The 19,444-nt window shown below is 35.9% G+C and overlaps 4 protein-coding genes across 5 annotated transcripts; 2 read left to right on the top strand and 2 right to left on the bottom strand.

The window, feature by feature from the left end:
• Positions 1-5,812: 5,812 nt before the first annotated feature.
• Positions 5,813-8,886, top strand: LOC127247473 (serine/threonine-protein kinase D6PKL2-like). Of its 2 annotated transcripts, XM_051269311.1 has the most exons (4): positions 5,813-6,036; positions 6,804-6,853; positions 6,932-7,776; positions 7,857-8,886. In XM_051269311.1, exons 3-4 carry the CDS (start codon positions 6,989-6,991, stop codon positions 8,734-8,736), a joined length of 1,668 nt encoding a protein of 555 aa, XP_051125268.1. In that variant the 5' UTR covers positions 5,813-6,036; positions 6,804-6,853; positions 6,932-6,988; the 3' UTR covers positions 8,737-8,886. The 2 variants fall into 2 exon arrangements, with proteins under 2 accessions (XP_051125268.1, XP_051125267.1); XM_051269310.1 differs by having other exon boundaries at positions 6,804-7,776.
• Positions 8,887-9,098: 212 nt separating this feature from the next.
• LOC127247476 (phosphatidylinositol/phosphatidylcholine transfer protein SFH1-like) lies at positions 9,099-11,652 on the top strand. The gene is made up of 11 exons (XM_051269313.1): positions 9,099-9,630; positions 9,701-9,741; positions 9,813-9,896; positions 9,985-10,038; positions 10,122-10,199; positions 10,299-10,352; positions 10,449-10,508; positions 10,580-10,675; positions 10,756-10,857; positions 10,949-11,029; positions 11,118-11,652. The coding sequence occupies exons 1-11, from the start codon at positions 9,576-9,578 to the stop codon at positions 11,361-11,363; spliced, it is 951 nt and encodes a 316-aa protein (XP_051125270.1). The 5' UTR covers positions 9,099-9,575; the 3' UTR covers positions 11,364-11,652.
• Positions 11,653-11,670: 18 nt separating this feature from the next.
• LOC127247475 (WEB family protein At1g12150-like) lies at positions 11,671-14,584 on the bottom strand. The gene is made up of 3 exons (XM_051269312.1): positions 14,032-14,584; positions 13,547-13,787; positions 11,671-13,461 (listed from the first exon to the last, which is right to left on the bottom strand). Exons 2-3 carry the CDS (start codon positions 13,742-13,744, stop codon positions 11,938-11,940), a joined length of 1,722 nt encoding a protein of 573 aa, XP_051125269.1. The 5' UTR covers positions 13,745-13,787; positions 14,032-14,584; the 3' UTR covers positions 11,671-11,937.
• A 319-nt stretch (positions 14,585-14,903) lies between these two features.
• Positions 14,904-18,603, bottom strand: LOC127247512 (acetyl-CoA acetyltransferase, cytosolic 1-like). Its single transcript, XM_051269371.1, has 14 exons — positions 18,340-18,603; positions 18,135-18,177; positions 17,772-17,870; positions 17,483-17,656; positions 17,303-17,408; positions 17,011-17,149; positions 16,603-16,680; positions 16,461-16,526; positions 16,055-16,137; positions 15,819-15,918; positions 15,630-15,740; positions 15,502-15,543; positions 15,212-15,390; positions 14,904-15,134 (listed from the first exon to the last, which is right to left on the bottom strand). The coding sequence occupies exons 2-14, from the start codon at positions 18,169-18,171 to the stop codon at positions 15,101-15,103; spliced, it is 1,248 nt and encodes a 415-aa protein (XP_051125328.1). The 5' UTR covers positions 18,172-18,177; positions 18,340-18,603; the 3' UTR covers positions 14,904-15,100.
• Between the last annotated feature and the right edge of the window lie 841 nt (positions 18,604-19,444).

Here is a 19,444-nt window from a genome sequence, read left to right as displayed (position 1 = left end):
CATAAGTCTAAATAAAATATATATATATATATATTTTCATTAAATATTATAAAATTATATAATATAAATATTTTTTTTAAAAAAATAAAAAAATAAAAAATAAAAAAAAAACGGGAGAAAAGAACTTACGATAACATCATATGTACATCATTGTTCAACGAATCTATTTTATATGATGTGTTTTTTCTTTATTCCCATCAAATTGTGTAGCCTCCAATTTGAGTTCGTTGGTACGTATTATTTTCTTCAATATTGTATGGCATATAAATTATAATTTTAATTCTAAATATTATATTAAATAATAATAATTTATCATAATTATTTTAATTTGAGATTTTTATCATTTATTAGTAAAAGTTTATTGGTGTGACATTTTACAAAAAAAAATACGTTTAATATAATATTTCAAAAAAATTATCTAAATAAATAGTACTTTCTTTGTCACACGTTAACATATATAATTACCATTTTATAAAATTTTTAAAAAATAATAATATTTTAATTATAATAAATAATTAAAATTGTTGTATAGATACTTTTATCTTTATTTTTAACATAAAAATAATAATATAATAATATATATGTAATAAAATAACGTATTTATATTGAATAGTGGAGTGTATAATTATAAAAAAATATATATATTACATTAATGCGCATATTAACCTAGGAAGGAGTATAAAAAATTCAAAAAATATTCATTTAAAAATAAAACTTATTAAAATAATAATAATATTAATAATAATTTATTATTCATAATATAAAAATTATTATATAACATTATTTATATATTAAATACTGTTTTAATATAGAGTATATTTTTTGTGTAATATTTGTAATATAAATTATATTGACAACCTTTTTGATAAATAATAGAATTAAAATAATTTTAAAACATTGATAAATAAAATATATATATATATATATATATGTACGATATCCAGCTGTTGATGATTTTCTAGTTTATATTATTATTAAATTGATTTCTTTATCGTGTCTCAGGTTTCAGCTCTGAATCTGTGAAGCAACTATCTCTGTCTTCTTCATCCACCCAACACTTGAATCTGTCTGTCCTTCATTAATTTATGGCCAGAATACTATGGAAGAGCCCTAAGCCCATGGCCGGCCGGAAATTTGCCCTTTTAATATTATTAGCAGCCATAGCCGTGACGGCGGTAGCGAAGCGCGGCGGCGGCGGCGGCGGCCATGGAGGTGGCAGGGGGTTCGGAGGGAGCGGAGGTGCCAAAGGATACGGCCGTCACAATTCCGCCGCCGCTTCTTCGGTCGGTATCCACCCCCAAAATCTCCTCTTCTTTATCTTTGTTCAATTTCTTGTTTCGATTAACTGTTAGTAATCTCTCCCACACACACACACACATATATATATATATATATATATTAACTCCACAGCTTGTACTTTGACATTGAAATACACTTTGATGATTTAGAGAGAAATATTTGAATTTGAATTTGAATATAGATTTAAAATATTTTAGAATTTGAATTATTAGGGGTTGCTTGCTTGCTTTGTATTTTAATACATTTGTATTTAAATAACAATCAAATATAATGTTATATGGAAAAAATATTTTTATATAGAGCCTCACTATCATCTTCTATAATAATTGTGTAAGGTATATTTATATTTTTCTATAAATCACAACTGACGCATATAAGCTTCAGATTTTCAAATAATAATAATAATAATAATAATGAATTTATATAAAAAAGAAAAAATAGAATCAGAATCAGAATCAGAATCAAATTATTTATTTTAGCATAAGAGTTGAGGAAGGCTTCTCCGGTGGCATTCGATTTTGTAATTAAATTAATTTGTAGTAAATGAATTTTCCAATATTGTTATATATAGTTAATTAGTCGATTCGAATAAACAGCAAAGATTCTGGTTCTTTTCTTTATTTGTTTGAGATGGATTTTAATTACCAATCTTTTATGCTAAGTTTTAAAATTCCATTGATTTCAATGTTATGGGTTTCTCCTTGTCTTTCACTAGTTTGAATATTATATATATTTGATAAGTTTTTTATGTGATATTTTATATAAAAAAGAATTGCTATATTGATGTGATATATTTTAGAGAATTTTTTAATTAAAATTGTCATAAACAAGTTTGAAAATAATAAAAATTTGAATAGAAATATATTTGATGTCATTAATAAGTGATTAAAATGATTGAATACAAAATGAGTTTTTTATTTAATACTCATTCCATCACAAAATGATACATTTTTCATTTGTTTCTGTTCAAAAAAAAATAATTTAGTTTTTTAATTTAATAATAGTATTACTTACTTAATATAATAAACACTTTTATAATTTATAATATATTATATAAATACTATTATTTTTATATTAAAATATTTATATAAAAAAAATAAACAATATTAATGAAAAACATGTTTTGAATGTAATGATTTTCAGAAGGGGATTTTTTTTTTTTATAAAAAATGAGAAAATATGTTTGAACATATAGGAAATAGAGAAAAGATATGTTTGATTGTAAGTCTGAGATGATGTTAAAAATTTGATTGTTGTATAATGACCATGTATAATAAAAAGATGTTCACCAAGTTAAATCAATACAATAGTGATCGATCCAATTAACATATATAATAAAAAGATATTAATTATGTTTATAGTGCTAATATATTGTATATATAAAATTATACTCTCTTCGTTCTAATACAATAGTCTTATTTACCATTTTTGTCCGTTTTAAAACAATAGTCTCATTTTCATAAATAACCATATCACCATAAAATTATTCATATTATTTTTTTATTATTGTACAATTGTCACTACTTTTTATACTAATATACTCACAAAGACAAAAAAGTTACTTATACTTATTTTTTACCAACTATCAATATTTCTTAAATTCAGTGCCCAACATAATAAGACTGTACTTTTGGGACGAAGAGAATATTATATTCTTTCAGGATATATGTTGTTGTTAGGACATGCCTTGTCTATCTTTATTATAGATAGATTTGATTAAAAGTAAATCTAAAACACTCCATCTCAAATATTGTGATGAGATAAAATATAGTGTAAGGATTAAATATCTTTAATTATTTTTTATTTTAGAAAAATTGAAAAATATCAAAATGCAGGACAAAGGGAAGAGAGTATATTTTAATGTTTTGAAATCATTTGATTCTTTATTTGAAATCTATATTTCAAATAAAGAATCAAATTCTGTATAAAACTTCATTCTTTAAATAAATACTAGTATTACAAAAAAAAAATAATAATAAATAATAATAATAATAATTAAAATCTCCTTAAACAAGAGCATAGACAACACTCGTCGAAAAATATTTCCAGAAATGGGAAGTGCTTGTTGGTTAGAGCGGTTAACTATTCGAGTCGAGCCGAGCCGAGCCGAATCAAATTTTAAGTGTTTGTTAACGTTCGCGAACAAGGCTGAGGCTCGTTCGTCAAGTTTTCGAGCTCGTTCATAGTGTTCGAGCTCAGCTCGTTAAAAATTTTTGTTGTTTGAGCTCGTATTCGTGTTCGGCTCGTTTAGACTCGATTAAGTTCGTTCGAGTTCGTTTGTCTTAATTTTTTTAAATTTATATATAAATTATAAAAAAAAATTTTAATTATTTTATTATATATTTTAAATTAATATTTTATTTATTTATAAATTATAATTTTATATGTATATATAATATTTATAATAAATATATTATTTAAACGAATGTTCGCGAACAAAATTCGAACTCGTTTGTTAATCAAACGAGTCTGTTTATGTTGTTCGACTTGGCTCGGTTCGCAAACGAGCTTTAACTGAGTCGAATCCAATCGAACGGCTCGGTTCATTTAACCGTCGCAGCGTCGGCGTTGCTACGAAACTCCGACTTTTCTTTTATGAGAGGGAATTAGGTTAGGTTAGGTTAGGTTAGGCTAGGCACCTGTGATGATGTCATTAGAGCTTTTTACTGCTCACAGATATCATCATCATCATCTTGTGATCTTACGATTTTTGTACAAATCAACACGTAGAATTATTAATTCATTACTTTTTCTATTGCACAACAGTTACTTTTTCTTTTTCTTTTTTTTAATTTAATTTTATTTCTTATTAGATACATACATATATATATATATATATATAAACCACTTTGTTAATGGTGGCGGTGTCGTGTGTCAAAAGGCAACCTTTCTTGATGCTCTTAAAAGTTAAAACATTATATTAAAAAACAATTGAAACATTACGAAAGAAGTAAACATGATCATCCAAGGAGAATGCCAATTTTGTGTATATGGGCCTGATCATCAAGGCCCATTGGGTGAGTAAGATTCAAGTTATTTGGGCAGACCGAAAGAAATATAAACTGAAAGCCCAATCCATTTTAAGGGCCCACTTTGTCATCTCTGTCAAATATAATAATAATCCTCTTAACAGACAACCAATTAATTAAAGACCCGACGGAATCTAAACCTTTTCTTCAAAAAAAATTTCTTTCTGAATTACATAATAATAATAATACAAAGAGTCAGAAAAAGATTCAGAAATGGGATATAAAAAAGCAATGTTCCTAAAAACAATGAAAGCAGATAGAGATGGGACCATGTTTCACATGCATGGCATGTGATGTGTGACCATCATGTGCATGGCCCAAGAATTAGTTCATATCATAATCACAAATTAAATAATATATATATATATACACACCTTAATAAATTAAATTTGTTCAAAGATGAAACCCAAATTTCAATAATCTTGCTATCCATCTATCTATCTAATAAGTAAGTAAGTAAATGCATTCGATGGATAAGAATCAATCAAGATGCATTATTGCTCAAAAGATAGGCAAACATGGATGGCCCAGAATTGATCCCAGCACCAATGTCTTAATTGGTTTAGCTTTGTGGAAACAAACCAACACCTATACATACATATATATATATATATCTTTTCTTACATGACTTTATACAAATAATTCAATCAAAGTATGGGAATGAATGAATAGATGAAAGAATCTCTCATCAATAAACTACATCTAGCTAAAAAGGCTAATTAAATTAAAGTTAATTAAAGCATCATCGAAATTAATAATATATACATAATGATGAATGGGTGGGTGGGTGGGGTGGGGTGGGGTGAAGTGTCTGCAGGCATATTTTTTTTTGGCACAGTCAAACTGGCTATGAAGAACAATTAATTAAAGATTGGGTTTTTATTTATTAATTAGAATTGTTAATTTTATTGTTATCTAAAAGTGAGCAGACAGGTGAAGGCCAAAAGCGCCGGTAGGGAAAGCCGAAAAAAGGCCACCACAGCCTGCAACACCACTACACGACAACCCAAATTAACTAATCCACCATAAAGCACATCGCTGCTATGCTAATCAAGTCTAGATCTAAACCCACTTGATCGATCTTGATGATATATATATATTGATTTGACAGAGAGACAGATCAGATGGCAGTCGCAGATGGAGTGGTGGAGCAGGCCAGCCGGGACGATGGACATATATACATATATATATACACATTATACATGAATTTATTTCTTTACTTTCTTCTTCTTCTTCTTCTTCTCCACACGCCCCAAAAAGATAAATACATAAAAAGTGAAGTTAAAAACAAGAGCTGCATCAGCACAGCCCAGCCAGCAAAGCCAATGCTAGAAAGTACAATCGGGTGATTTTTGGTTATTCATTGGTTGGCGTTATCCATTGATTTGTCAGTTTGACCGCAGCAGGGCCCCCACCTTTGCCCCCGCCCGGTCCTGTCGCGCTCTGACCCACCCTACCCTCCCCCTCCCCTCCCATAATAAAATTGCAGAATTGGAGAATAATCTCCCCTCACCCTCACCCCCAATTTCGTTTTGATTATTCTCTTCTTGCTGCTGCTGCAGCACTTTCTGTTTCCACCACTTGTTGCCAGCAGCAAGAACGAACGAAGCAGTTTTCTTTATTGCTCGAGTGCCGCCCGCCGGCCCGCATCTTTTACCCGACGAATTTATCCAAATATTATAAAAAAATTCCGATTGTTGGAATTCCGGTGCGTTTCTGTGCCCTTTTCTTACAATTTTATAAGTTGGGATTTTTAAGTTCTTGATTAGGGTTGTTTCAAGAGTCTCTTTAGTTTGGATCTTGGCTGTTTCATTCATTGATTTTTTGAGGTGACTTCTGCGCATGGATCGCGTTTCTGATGAATTGTTTTGTGAATGTAAACAAACAACAATTGCACTTGAATTGATTCAGCAACTCACTACAATCTTTAATTATTGTTTTTTCTTGTAATGGTGGTCTTTGATTCCCTTTTTGAAATGCTCTTTTGAAGTAGTCTGGAAAGTGGATTTGATTTTTTAAGTGTTGGTAAAAGCCCTTTTATGGGGAGAACGAAAAGCATCTGCTTTTGGTGTCGTCCGAGATGGACTGACTGACTGGCTGGTATCATTCTCTAATTGTGTCATCCCTCTTTTCCTTCCCATTTGTTATCCAACTGATCTTTAATTTAATTACATGCATCTCTGCTTTCGAGCTTTTTTTTTGAGAATGTGAACTTGTCGATTTGGTACTTTCTATCGAGATTGGTGCTCTGATTTACCTCTGTGTGTATGCAACTTTGTCATCCCCAAATTGCCACAAATTCTTGTTTTAGTTTGATCGAGATCTACAGCAATTGCAACTCCATAATCACATCAAAGATCTTACCTACATTTACTGTTAAACTAAGCATTAGTTATTGCTGAAAATAAAGTCGAAGAACATTTCTATCTTTATCTGTTCTAAAGGTTTGTTGACATGGCGGCAATGGTGTCACAGGGGTTAAGTTTGAGGAGACAAATGCTTGGGTTTCACCATGTGCATTGGAGGTATTGTAGCAGTTTTACAGCATATTAGTTGGATCTGAGTTTCACGTTGAGTTTATTTTATTTGCCATGGCCTCGAAGATCGGCACGAGACCTCCCTTGGGAATTCAACAGAATGGTGTCTGTGCTTCGTATGTGATGAAGCCACATGATCTTAAATCTTTCCATTCTCAACTCTCCACCCTCAATCAGGAGCTTAATTCTGAAGTTACAGGTGAAGCTTCTGGTGGCTCAGTGGCCATGGGGACCCCTAAACCCAATGTCGAATCCAAAACATCTCAATCAGCTCCTAATGATTCGACAAATGTGCCTCCACCTGAAATTATCGAAGCTTCTGTTGACGAAGAAAAGGAATCATCGGAGCCGGACAGTGTCAAGAATGGTGACGAAAATAGTGGTAAAGTGAATGAAAGTGGCAAAGCAAGCGGCCAAGGCGATTTAGTCGAGAGTGGGAAGAGCAGCGTGTGCCGGGGAAGTACAGCTAGCGATGTTAGCGACGAGAGCGCTTGCAGCAGCTTTAGCAGCTGCACAAACAAACCTCACAAAGCGAACGATTCGCGATGGGAAGCCATTCAAGCAGTTTGTGGCAGAGACGGCGTCTTGGGATTGAATCATTTCCGGCTGCTCAAGCGATTAGGCTGTGGAGATATCGGAAGCGTTTATCTCGCTGAATTGAGCGGAACTAAGTGTTATTTCGCGATGAAAGTTATGGACAAGGCTTCTCTTGCGAGCCGTAAGAAGCTTCTCCGCGCGCAGACTGAACGGGAGATACTGCAGTCGCTCGACCATCCCTTCCTCCCGACTCTTTACACTCATTTTGAGACCGATAAATTTTCGTGTTTGGTGATGGAATTCTGCCCCGGAGGAGATCTACACACTCTTCGACAGAGACAGCCCGGAAAATACTTTTCCGAGCAAGCCGTGAAGTAAGATTTCTTCGTAAATTTGAAGTAAAAGCTCAAATGTATGTTTATGATCAAACTTTCTTCTTTGTTTCTTGATTCAGGTTTTATGTTTCACAAGTTCTGCTATCTCTGGAGTATCTACACATGCTCGGAATTGTTTATCGCGATCTCAAGCCGGAAAATGTTCTGGTCAGGGATGACGGCCATATAATGCTCTCTGACTTTGATCTTTCGCTTCGATGCGCTGTTAGCCCGACGCTCGTCAAGACTTCATCTTTCGGTTCGGATTCCCAGCAGCGAAAAAATCAAGTGTACTGCACCCAGCCGGCTCCCTGCATCGAACCTACAGCCTGCATTATTCAGCCGTCGTGCGTCGCTTCAACAACATGCTTCTCAACTCGCTTCTTCTCGAGTAAATCGAAAAAGGACAGAAAACCGAAGAATGAAATCGGCAATCAAGTTAGCCCGTTGCCTGAGCTGATCGCGGAGCCGAGCAATGCTCGCTCGATGTCGTTTGTCGGAACTCACGAATATCTCGCGCCCGAGATCATCAAAGGCGAAGGCCACGGAAGCGCCGTGGATTGGTGGACTTTCGGGATCTTTCTCTACGAGCTTATGTTCGGTAAGACGCCGTTTAAAGGATCCGGTAATCGAGCCACATTGTACAATGTGGTAGGACAGCCTCTCCGGTTTCCTGAATCGCCGGTCGTCAGCTTTGCCGCCAGGGACTTGATCCGAGGTTTGCTCGTCAAAGAACCGAAACAAAGATTAGCTTATAAGCGCGGCGCAACTGAGATAAAGCAGCACCCGTTCTTCGAAGGAGTTAACTGGGCATTGATACGTTGCGCCACTCCGCCGGAGATCCCAAAGCCTGTCGACTATGATCGAATCACTGCGCCAGCTGCTCCGGCCAACGGAAAGACTCCCAGCACCAATGCTGATCAGAAACCCGACAAATATCTCGAATTCGACTTCTTCTAAAGGCCAGTGTCATCTAAACATCCTTCTTATGTTACGGAGAAAAGACTATTCATTCAGGAAATGCTTCGAAGTTATGTTTTTCCATTGATTGGGAGAAGAAATTTTAAGGCATTGTATTGTAGAACCAATCAAAGTAGCTGTAATCTTATCCGCCATGATCTTGTTTGTGTTTTTATTTTTTTGGATACCTAAAAACTGCTCACAGAACTCTGTTGTTGTAAAGCTTTGTGCTCTCTCTTTTATGTCATTAAAGGTCTTTCTCCATCTTCTGTCAAAATTTTGATTATCAAAAAAATCCCGAAAATTAATTTATTAGGGTTCCCAAAAGATCCACGTTTCTTCTTGCAGATCCGACATAACATGTTAAAGATCAAAGCAAATTCAAAAGCGAACAACCCCTATTTCTTGGAATGTGATGATACAGTGGACTATGGGGCAGGTGTCGAAATCTCCATCTTCTAATTAGTTGCAGACCTACGTCGAACACCATTTTTTCTTCTTCATAGCTACCAAAAGTGCACTTTCGCACGTATTCGATCGATTGACACATTTATATACACTATTTTGTGGAACAAAAAAGGGGCTTGGAAGATTAAAGGAAGACATGAAAGGAAAAGTCTGTGGAGGGATGCTTTTTCTTGAATTTTGAACCCCAATAACTTCATCTTTTTCTTCTCCGTGTAATAAAAGTGCAATCTTTAACTCGTCTTTCTCTCTTTCCACTTTCACCTTTCCCATATGTAAAACAACCTTAATGGCTCCATAGCTTCATTCATATACGATCATCATTAAAAAAAATAAATTTACTGTTGTATTTTGCTCGAGGAAGAAGATCAGAAATGGCTGTGGTACCACAAGAATCAATCCAACAGTTCGAAGCATTGATTGAAGAAGGTTGTTCCTGTACTGTTTCTTGATTTTGTCCCATGGCCCCATCATTAATCATCCTGATTGTCTTCTCCAGGATTCTCTGCAGCCGATGAATCGATTAAAAGAACATTCCAGGTTTGTACTTGTCGATTCTCTTTCACTGTCTGTTTCTCGAAATTCTTCTTACACTGTTCAATTCAATGCAGAATATCCATCAGGGGTACCCTCAAGAAACTTTGATGCGCTTTCTCAGGGCAAGAGAAGGAAATGTCACGAAAGCCTACAATATGGTCAGGACTCAGGACATGTTTTTTCAATTTTCTGTGCAGCCATTTTTAACCTAAATTAAAAATACTAATGGACTGCTGAAAATTCCAGCTGATTGATTGTTTGAAGTGGAGAGTGCAAAACAACATCGACGACATGCTAGCAGTGAGTTATGCTTTAACTATGATCATCAATGGAGATCAATTTCTAATGCTAATCCTGAATTCCATTAATTTCTTCCTCTGCAGACTCCCATTGTCCCTCTAGAACTGTACCGAGATATTCGTGATTCGCAGCTCATAGGATTGTCGGGTTACTCGAATGAGGTGAACATCTGATGAATGAATATAAGCTCATCGGAAAAATAAAATAAAATAAAATGTTTCGCCGTTGTTACGAATAATATTGCCATTCTTTTGTAACAGGGCCTCCCTGTCTTCGCCGTTGGAGTTGGTCTGAGCAGCTTGGACAGAGCATCTGTACATATTGATAATAACATCTTATCCTATTTCTCATCTGATTCGGATTTTCGCAGAAGTTTATATTGATATTACATTTCTTGATGTTTGTTTTAGGTTCATTATTATGTACAATCACACATTCAGATAAATGAGTATCGCGATCGCGTGATTTTGGTAAGCAGTCTCATACTTCTTCTTAGCCTACTACACTTGCGCATTCAATTAATTCGTCGTGTTTATTGCAGCCGGCTGCGACCAAAAAGCACGGGAAGCATGTAAGTAAGTGTATAAAGGTTTTAGACATGACTGGTTTGAAACTTTCTGCCTTAAACCAGATAAAGGTAAAAATTTCAGTTCTCGGGTGTGATCATAAGTGTTGGTGGGTTTCATCGACTATTTTAATCGACTTTCACTTGTGCAGCTAGTCACGATCATCTGTTCTGTCGATGATCTGAATTATCCGGAGAAAACACTAAGTTATTACATTGTGAATGCGCCGTACATCTTTTCTGCTTGTTGGAAGGTTAGTCCCACAATGTCTTCATCGATCACTTAGTAAAACTATGAAGTCTACAGCTTATAAGTATCTTCGGTAAACGTCTGTTTTTCTTCAGGTTGTTAAGCCGCTTTTGCAGGAGAGGACAAGAAAGAAAATCGATGTATTGTCTGGCTGTGGACAGGATGATCTCTTAAAGGTTGTGTTTTTGTCCTAATCGTCATTAATGGTTATGTATACTAACTTTGACAGAATACTTAGTTTTCAGAACTTTGTCTTCGGCGCAGATCATGGATTACTCGGCCCTCCCTCATTTTTGCTGTAGGAGACATTCCAGCTCTTCTGATCGTCTAGAGAATTATTCGGACAATTGCTTTTCCTGGGACCATCCTTTTCACCAACAACTTTACGATTACATTAAGGAACAATCGATGGTTTGTCACACTGTCGAACCTGAAAAACATGGCTCAGTGTGCGAGACTTTGTGCGAAGATACCAACACAGAAGTCATTGCCAAAAGTTGTGGAATTTAAGAAGCCCGATTCTAACTCTTATAGTTGCGAATATATATATAGTTTTAGTTGATTTCTTACTAAAATGGCTGATGGTTTCATGGTATTGAAATAGGATGTGCTAGGGTACCATGTTAGCTAGATTATTGTATGTTCGAACAGCGGGCTGGTGGATTGCGCTAGATGTATGCGCAACAAGTTAGGATGTAAATTCTAGTAATGTTATTGTAGTCTGGCGCGTATGGCTCGGACAACATGGATTATATATATATATATAAATGACAGCAGGATATTCGATCTTTCGCGCTATTCTTACGAGCAAGGACTAAGCTCGAAATTACATATATATATATTACATTATAGTTTTATGGTTACATAGGAGGACTATATATATATATCATTCTTGATTCTTTAAGTGAAATGTATGTAAGAATATTTCATGGAAAAAAATGACATAGGAACAAGACATCTACCCCTTTTATGGCCTCTAGTTGCCTGTGGAGACTGATTCTGAATGCTATTCATTTTGTGTTCTTGAAGACATCCAAACCGCAGAACAGCATTTTGTGTGTTCTTTATCATCGTTGTATCAGCATCATTTTGATTTAGGACTATCGGATGATTCACCGGCTTCATTTTGTTCAGTACGCCATTTCTGGAGTTCAGTTTCGACTTCTCTTTTAGCTGCATCTGCCATCTCTATCCTCTTCAGAGTATCGTTGATTTCAGATTGTAAAGCTTCATTCTCTTTCAAAACCTCCTGCAGCTTCTGTGACGCTTCTTTCTTGCTCGTGTTTATGCTCTCTATCTGCGCCATTGCCGTAGCCACTTTGATCTCAGTCTGACTTCCGAAATCCTCAGTTTTCTTTTTCATGGACTCGAACTCCTCGACAGGCAGCCTGATTAGATTTTCCAAGCCATCAGCTTTACCGGCCAGAGCATGATTGTGCATTTGTTCTTCCGCAAGCTTCTGCGCAGCCTTGGCCTCTTCGGCCTCCTTTAGAGCGATGTTCAGGTTATTCTCGGCTTCTTTGGTTTGAGTTCTTGCTGCTTCGGCTTCTTGCTTCAGTAACTCGGCACTCTTCTTGTATTCTTGTGTTTCCTGTCTAGCCCTTTCGGCTTCGGCTGAAAGCTTTTTTAAGGAAGCAGAACCACATTTGGAGACAGCAGCTTCGAGTTCGATCTCTTTCTTCTCCAGCTCGGCCTGCAAGTCGCGAACAGCTGCTTCTGCTTTCAATGTTTTATGCTCTGATTCGGCGCGCTCCTTCTTCACCTCCTCCAGCTGCTGTTTGATTGACTCAACAGTACTTCGGATCGAAGTTTCTTCTGCAACGACTTCCTGCAGCTTCTTTTTAGCACTGTCGAGCTCTGAGGCCATGGTCTTGATGGAATTCAAATCCGAAGCCTGAATTTCATTGAGTTGATCCTGCAAAACTGTGACTGCCTCCATTGTTTCCGCTAGCTTCTGCTCGAGAACTTCTTTCGGCATGTCCTCTTCTCTCAATCGTTCTATTTCCTTCTCGGCTTCTGCCTTGGCTGATTTGCAAGCCAACAAGCAAGACTCCTTTTCTGAGACGATTCTGGAGTAGTCTTCTTCTGCCTGGAGGGAGCTCAGCTTCAACTGATCAAGCTCCTCTCGTAATGACATTAGTTCTTGCAATAGGAGGCTCTGCTTCTCCTGATTCAATTGAGCTGTGCGTTGGGCGTCCTCCATTTTCTGAACCACGTCCAGTTTTTCTTGCAATGCTGCTTCTGTAACCTGTCTGAGATTGGAGACCTCCTGTCTGACAGTAGCCAGCTCTCCTGTGCAGGCCTTGTATGCATCTCGTTCGATTTCTATGTCCTCTTTCCATGCGTCGCTACCCCTTTGAGCCCTGAGGGATCGCTGCTCTTCAAGTTCTTTAAGTCTGATCTTGGCAGCTTCTGTAGCTTCCATTGATGCCCGCTTAGATTCACTCAGAGTTTCCAGCTTGTTGGTCAGTTGCTGCAACGTCCTATTGGCCCTTTGAAGGTCCCGCTGAGCCTGAGCCCTTGCGGCTTCTGCATTTTTCAGCTGTTCTTTGTAGCACTCCAATTCCTTCAGAATCAGGCTGTGCTGTGTCTCCTTTTCGAGAACCCTCTGCAACAGAAATTTGTGTAATCAATTTAAGGAATGAATTAATTCACCATTAATGGAATTATTTATGCTCGTTGTTCATATGTACCTCTTCAGCTTTTGATTTCTTGGTCGCAGGAGCTGATGCTCTGGGAGAGACAGGGTCGCCAAATAAACTGACGGCAGCCTTGACAGATTGGAAAGGTGCACTGGTATCAATCTCACCAACAACATCTGCTCTATGAGAGCTTGATGCCTTGGGAGATTCAGGCATATTTTTTTGTGTTTTTACTGTCAAACCAGACATTTTTTTATTTTTTTAATTTTTTTTTCACAAGCTGGAAAAATACCTGCAAAATTCAATCACCAAGCAATCAATCGGTACGCAATGAATTTCATCCAGTATCAACCCTAAACAATCTCTATGTTATTTATAATTGAAATAATTGTGAAATCCCTAGGTCTATTGTGAATCTCATCATGAATTCATAAATTCCGAACACAGGAGCACAACCATACCCTAAATTGCGCAAATCAATGTTCACGACTAAAAGAAGAAGAAATTCAACGTCGAACAGAATTCAATCTGCGTACCCTTTACAACCAATTCGAGCTGAACGGATGTGAATCTGTGCTTATGTTGGTGTTGTTGTTGTCGGTTTTCTTCCTTATCCCCAAGAGCAGCAGAGGAATCAAAGGAAGAAAACTTGAGGCAACACTGTGAAAAATAAACATGCACGTATATGTTGGCATAGGAAATTGAATAATATGCCCGAATTTTGCTCCAGCAGGTCAGACCGCTGTCTTCCCTATTGCGGCAATCCATTTTTGGTGTGTGGAAATCCGATGATTCCGCCATCTCTTCACCTGTGATTCCCCTACTTTCTCCCTCGTCTCTCCCGCATACTATTTTCTGTCTATGGCGTCGTGTTGATCGGATTCATTACCTTTCCCTTTCTTCTAACTATTAATCTCAACCGTCCATTGAGCGCGGGGAGCATCTGTCTAATCAAAATCCCCATTCAACGGCTCAGATTTATTTTAAGTCTTCCCAAGTAAACATTGCTCCTCTTTTGTCCAATACAATAGGTAATAACCAATTGGTTAAATTATACTTATAACATTTCTTGTAAAAACGCACAGATAATAATTTGTCTTAAAAGAAGGATTATTTATTTAGTTTAGTAAAAAAATTATTTAAGATAAAACAAGAAGGATTATTTATTTATTTTATTACAAAAATTATTTAAGATAGTTTTATCTTTTTCATTGGTATAAAATTTGCATTATTAAAATAATATTTACAATTAAAGTTTGACGAAAAAAATGTCATATAAATTCTATATTAACATAAAAAGATTTTAAGCAATAAATAAAACATGTGTTTTATGTATTTTTACTTGAACAAAAAGTAATATAATTAAAATGTATAATTATATATATTTTTTTTTAAAAAAAAAGACAAATTATATTGGAAGAATGGTACTTCTTATTCATACTTTATGATCGCTCTTATAATGAAATAAAATGCAGTTGATAGATACAACGGTAAGTTTTAGGAAGCAGTGTCTATCTGCTTCAGAGCTGCCATGGTAGACGAGGCGATGCCGGCCAGCCGGCCGACGAAAGCTGTGGCGCATCGGAAAACAATATGCTGTCGATTTTAAAGCATGGAGCGTCCCACCATCCCCACGGGCCTGTAACACATCAAAGTTTGCCGTAATATCAAGAATTGCATCGACTGCCTGCCATGGTATCACTCAAGAAAGATTACCTGTTAATGAACTCCAGAACAACAGCAGATGCGCCCCCTCCACCATTGCAAACTGCCGCAACTCCAAACTTCTTGTTTCGGTGTTTCAGCGCCCCTAACAGTGTCACCATTATACGAGCTGCACTGCAGCCGAGCGGATGTCCCAAGGACACAGCACCGCCGTGCACATTTAATTTATCCTACAGACAACGCACAATGAATAGAGCAGAGAAGAGTATTCATCGAACGGATCATTATATATCAGGAAAATGTGTTCATTAAATTAGATGCAGAGAGTAAAAGACACTCACTGGATCAATGTTGAGCAGCTTCTGGTTAGCAATAGCAACGGCCTACGAGGATGATGCTTGGGGAATGAGTTTGCAGATTTGGAAAAAATAGAAAAATGAATGAATAAAATTCATATGGGCATTCTTACAGAGAAGGCTTCATTTATCTCGTATAAATCTATGTCGGATGCTTTAATGCCAGAGTTTGATAATGCTTTTGGTATGGCCACAGATGGAGCAGTCGTAAACCACTCTGGTGCCTGCAGAAAAGATGTAATCACCGAGCCAGTGATGGTGGTGTTGATTCATTGAGTCAGTAATGATCATGTAGATCTAACCTGCGCGGCATCAGCATACCCTCTGATTCTTGCAATGACTGTCAATCCGAGCTTAATTGCCATTTCACCACTCACTAGAACTAAAGCAGCAGCCCCATCACTGCAAGGAACACAGTTCTAGATCAGATTGCTAATTAAGTAATGTTCTGTCCATCTCCAAGGACAAAGAGATGTTTATCGACTTTTTAGTCAAACACAGAAGAAAGATATATTTCTTGAAACTTAGTTAACAGAACCTTATAATTGAAGCATTCCCAGCGGTAACAGAACCTCCCTTCTTGAAACTTGGTCTGAGTTCTTTTAACTTAGATGCGTCAAACTGACATCACACGTGAGCATATAAGAAATAGAAAAGAGCCTTAGATTTAAGTAGCCGAAATAAAGATATCACTGAAGGATATGCATATAATGACAAATCAAATTGAGAGAGGAGTGACAGAATGAGGAGTTTGGCAGATGCTAAAAGAGAAAAAGAAAAATTTGTAGGCAGAAAAGTTGTAGTCAATTCTGTGTCCTTAACCACACATGGTAGCATAAAACTGCTATAACAAATATGGTTCATCAACGTCAGAGAGTTGAAATAACGATACAAATCGTGCAAAACATTTAGCATTATAGTTCGTTGAATATGCTTGTTCATACCTTTCTTAGGCCTTCATCTTTGTCAACAACAGTCGACGGCTTCCCCCTCCCACCAGGAACTTCAACCTGGATAAATGAAAAACAGTGAGTTTAACAGTCCAATTATATGTCTATTATAAAGAAAATTTAGAATGAAACCCACAGGTGTAATCTCCCATGAAAATGCACCAGAGGATTCGGCAGCAAGGCCCCGCTCAAAACTTTTGATAGCATAAGAATCCTGGAAAAAAGCATAAAAGCTAAGCATTAAACTGAAAACAGTAATACATACTTTGATGCCGTGACAATTATCCGACGTATGAACAGAGTAGAAAACAAACAAATATGGAGACTTGGGACGATAAGCGACTTTATGGAAACTTACAAATAACATACTACATATTTTACACAGGGCTAGGAAACCAGGAACAGTAAGATATTTAGGACATCTCTCAATAAGGATTGTCTGTTGTCATACGAACACCCTAGAGGTGTCAAGAACATAATCCACAATGAAATCAACAACAACAATAAATAAGCAAAATAAAAACAGCATTCTACAATCTGTTACCTGTTGTTCTCTAGTAATGTTATGTCGATCAGCACACAACTCTGCACAAACGCCCATATGATAATCATTGTAGACGTCCCAAAGGCCATCTTTGATCATGCCATCAATAATCTTGTCGTGCCCTAGATGAGATCCAGTCCTGTTAACAAAGGCATGTCACAACAGTTGAGAAAGATAAGTCTAAAGCCACATTCCTCAACCTCCCCATAGAAAAGATACAAAGCTTTCAGTAAATTTTTGAGAAGGAAGTATGAGCTTCTCGTTAAATATTTGTCCGTGAGAATACATGTACCTTCCTGTAGAGATATATTTTGGTGCATTAGACATGCTTTCCATGCCGCCAGAAATTACTACGTCATTGGCACCCGATGCTATTGTTTGGGCAGCAATCATTGTAGCTGTGTTTACAAACGCAAGTCAGGACAAGTTCTTCTGAATGGGAAATTATTGCGATAACTTAATGCCGGCATACCTTTCATCCCCGATGCACATACTTTATGGATGGTGGTGCAGATAACTGAATTGGGTAAACCTGCACCTAGTGCAGCTTGCCTTGCTGGGGCTTGTCCTAAATTTGCACTAAGAACATTACCAAAGAAAACTTCTTGCACCATAGATGGAAGTATACTGGCCCTATTAAGAGCAGCTGCAGACATTAAACTGATATTTAGTAACAGAAATCCGATGCCATGAAACTGCCCGCAAGAAAACTAGATTAAAAAGGCAATTACACACACACACACATGTATCTTATATCTTACCTTCAATTGCAATAGAACCTAATTTTGTAGCAGGTAAAGATGAAAGAGAGCCAAGTAAACCACCCATGGGTGTTCTTGCAACACCAACAATGCAAACATCTGAGGGAAGGTATCATTTTCTTAGTCAATATCCATGATTAAATTTCTGTAATATGCACAAGGATGGCAGATACCATACACTGAAGTATTTTATTTACATAGAAGAAAGTAAAATAGATCAGCTTTAAGAAAAACAGAGTTGAAGGAAGAAATTTAGGGCAAGAATCCTAAAGTCCATTTTTCAATAGCATAGTTGAAAAGCGCCAAAATTCAAAAGGCAGTAGCAATTGACAAAGCACATCCAACTGAAAAAAGTTCAATTACCTCTAGGTTTGATAGAATCATCAGCTAAAGAAGCCATGGTTGTCTGCAAGAAACATACAAAACCAAAGGAGATCCTCAAAAACCAAAACGTCACGACAAGAAGAATCGAGAAAATCGCCAGAAACACAAAATTCGTAGAAGGTGAGAATTAGAAGGACGAGAAGGTGTTCACGATAGCGTTGAATCGATCAAGAAAACATTTTACCAAGAAATTGCACTGGCAACGAACTAGAACTCCGAGATCCAACAGAAGTCAGTTATCAAAAGTGAGTCCGATTCGAAGGGAGGCTACAGATATAGCTCGGGCTTGTTTCTTCCTGAAACAACAACAGGCCGCCGTGATGCTTCTTCCAGGCTAACTTAGACCAACGCTGGGCTTGCGATAGCGACTAGAGCTTTGACACGCATGTCGAGGCAGTGCGGCGATCCGACGTACCAAAATGGTTCTGTCTGCGCTTATCCGAATGTTTGGCTCGTTGGGTTTTCTAACCTTTTTTCTCTTTTTCCCTTTTAAATTATATATATATATATCTTTTTTATAATATATAATAAAATATTTTATATTTATTTTAATCAAATATAAATTCTCTCTGTCACCAAAATTGAGGAAAAAAAAAAATTGAGTAAAGAAAAAATTTAAAAAACTGGTAGAAAAATATAATAAACTTAGATGACATAATAAATTTGAATGAGATAGACGAATATTAATTGACACATTTCATCCTAACACATCCTTAGGTCATCTGGAACCGTTTGTCTGTTTTTTTGATAAATTTTTAAAAAAATTTAGTTTTAATTTAATACTAAAATAATATATGATTGAAATATATTTTGAATTTAAATATTAAAGAAACAAGTCCAAATGATACGAATATCCGGTATTAAAAATAGGAGGTTGTTAGTGCTGATGTTGTAATTCAACAATTAATCATGTTATTTATTTTAAGTCATGTTTTAACTATGATTATAGATTTGTTTGGTTATTAAAGAGTGCATGTAATATGTTGTAAAATAATATGTTTTTATACAAAAATCAAACAATATTAATTTGAATTTGAAACTCAAAGCAAACATACTTTAGGAAAGGATATCATTAGCATGGTTTAGTTTGAATGAAATATATGTGTTCAAAAATAATATACTAGTAAGAGTTTCTCGTTAATATTAAATTATATAAACTACTGTCTCTGTCCCACATTGGATTTCTTAGTCGAATAAATATAATTAGCAGATAATTAAGAATGTATTAGTAAAAATAGTTAACTTAATTTAATTAAAATTTAAAAAAAATTAAAATTTAAAATTTAAAA

The sequence above is a fragment of the Andrographis paniculata genome, unplaced genomic scaffold, assembly GCF_009805555.1.
Source record: "Andrographis paniculata isolate CXL003 unplaced genomic scaffold, ASM980555v1 Contig32END, whole genome shotgun sequence".
In the NCBI taxonomy this organism is placed as follows: domain Eukaryota; kingdom Viridiplantae; phylum Streptophyta; class Magnoliopsida; order Lamiales; family Acanthaceae; genus Andrographis; species Andrographis paniculata.
The sequence above is the reverse complement of the archived record's forward strand: the minus strand, read 5'-3'. Positions and strand labels throughout refer to the sequence as shown.

Bases quoted from the DNA above. Each gene is read 5' to 3' on its own strand.
- LOC127247473 (XM_051269310.1), top strand. From the start codon at position 6,920: ATGGCCTCGAAGATCGGCACGAGACCTCCCTTGGGAATTCAACAGAAT. The intron at 7,777-7,856 runs GTAAGATTTCTT...TTCTTGATTCAG, and splicing joins TTTTCCGAGCAAGCCGTGAA to GTTTTATGTTTCACAAGTTC.
- LOC127247476 (XM_051269313.1), top strand. From the start codon at position 9,576: ATGGCTGTGGTACCACAAGAATCAATCCAACAGTTCGAAGCATTGATT. The intron at 9,631-9,700 runs GTTGTTCCTGTA...TGTCTTCTCCAG, and splicing joins CGAAGCATTGATTGAAGAAG to GATTCTCTGCAGCCGATGAA. The intron at 9,897-9,984 runs GTCAGGACTCAG...TGAAAATTCCAG, and splicing joins TCACGAAAGCCTACAATATG to CTGATTGATTGTTTGAAGTG.
- LOC127247475 (XM_051269312.1), bottom strand. From the start codon at position 13,744: ATGTCTGGTTTGACAGTAAAAACACAAAAAAATATGCCTGAATCTCCC. The intron at 13,462-13,546 runs GTACATATGAAC...TTTCTGTTGCAG, and splicing joins AGAAATCAAAAGCTGAAGAG to AGGGTTCTCGAAAAGGAGAC.
- LOC127247512 (XM_051269371.1), bottom strand. From the start codon at position 18,171: ATGGCTTCTTTAGCTGATGATTCTATCAAACCTAGAG. The intron at 17,871-18,134 runs GTAATTGAACTT...ACCTTCCCTCAG, and splicing joins TGATTCTATCAAACCTAGAG to ATGTTTGCATTGTTGGTGTT. The intron at 17,409-17,482 runs GTATGCCGGCAT...TTGTAAACACAG, and splicing joins ATGTGCATCGGGGATGAAAG to CTACAATGATTGCTGCCCAA.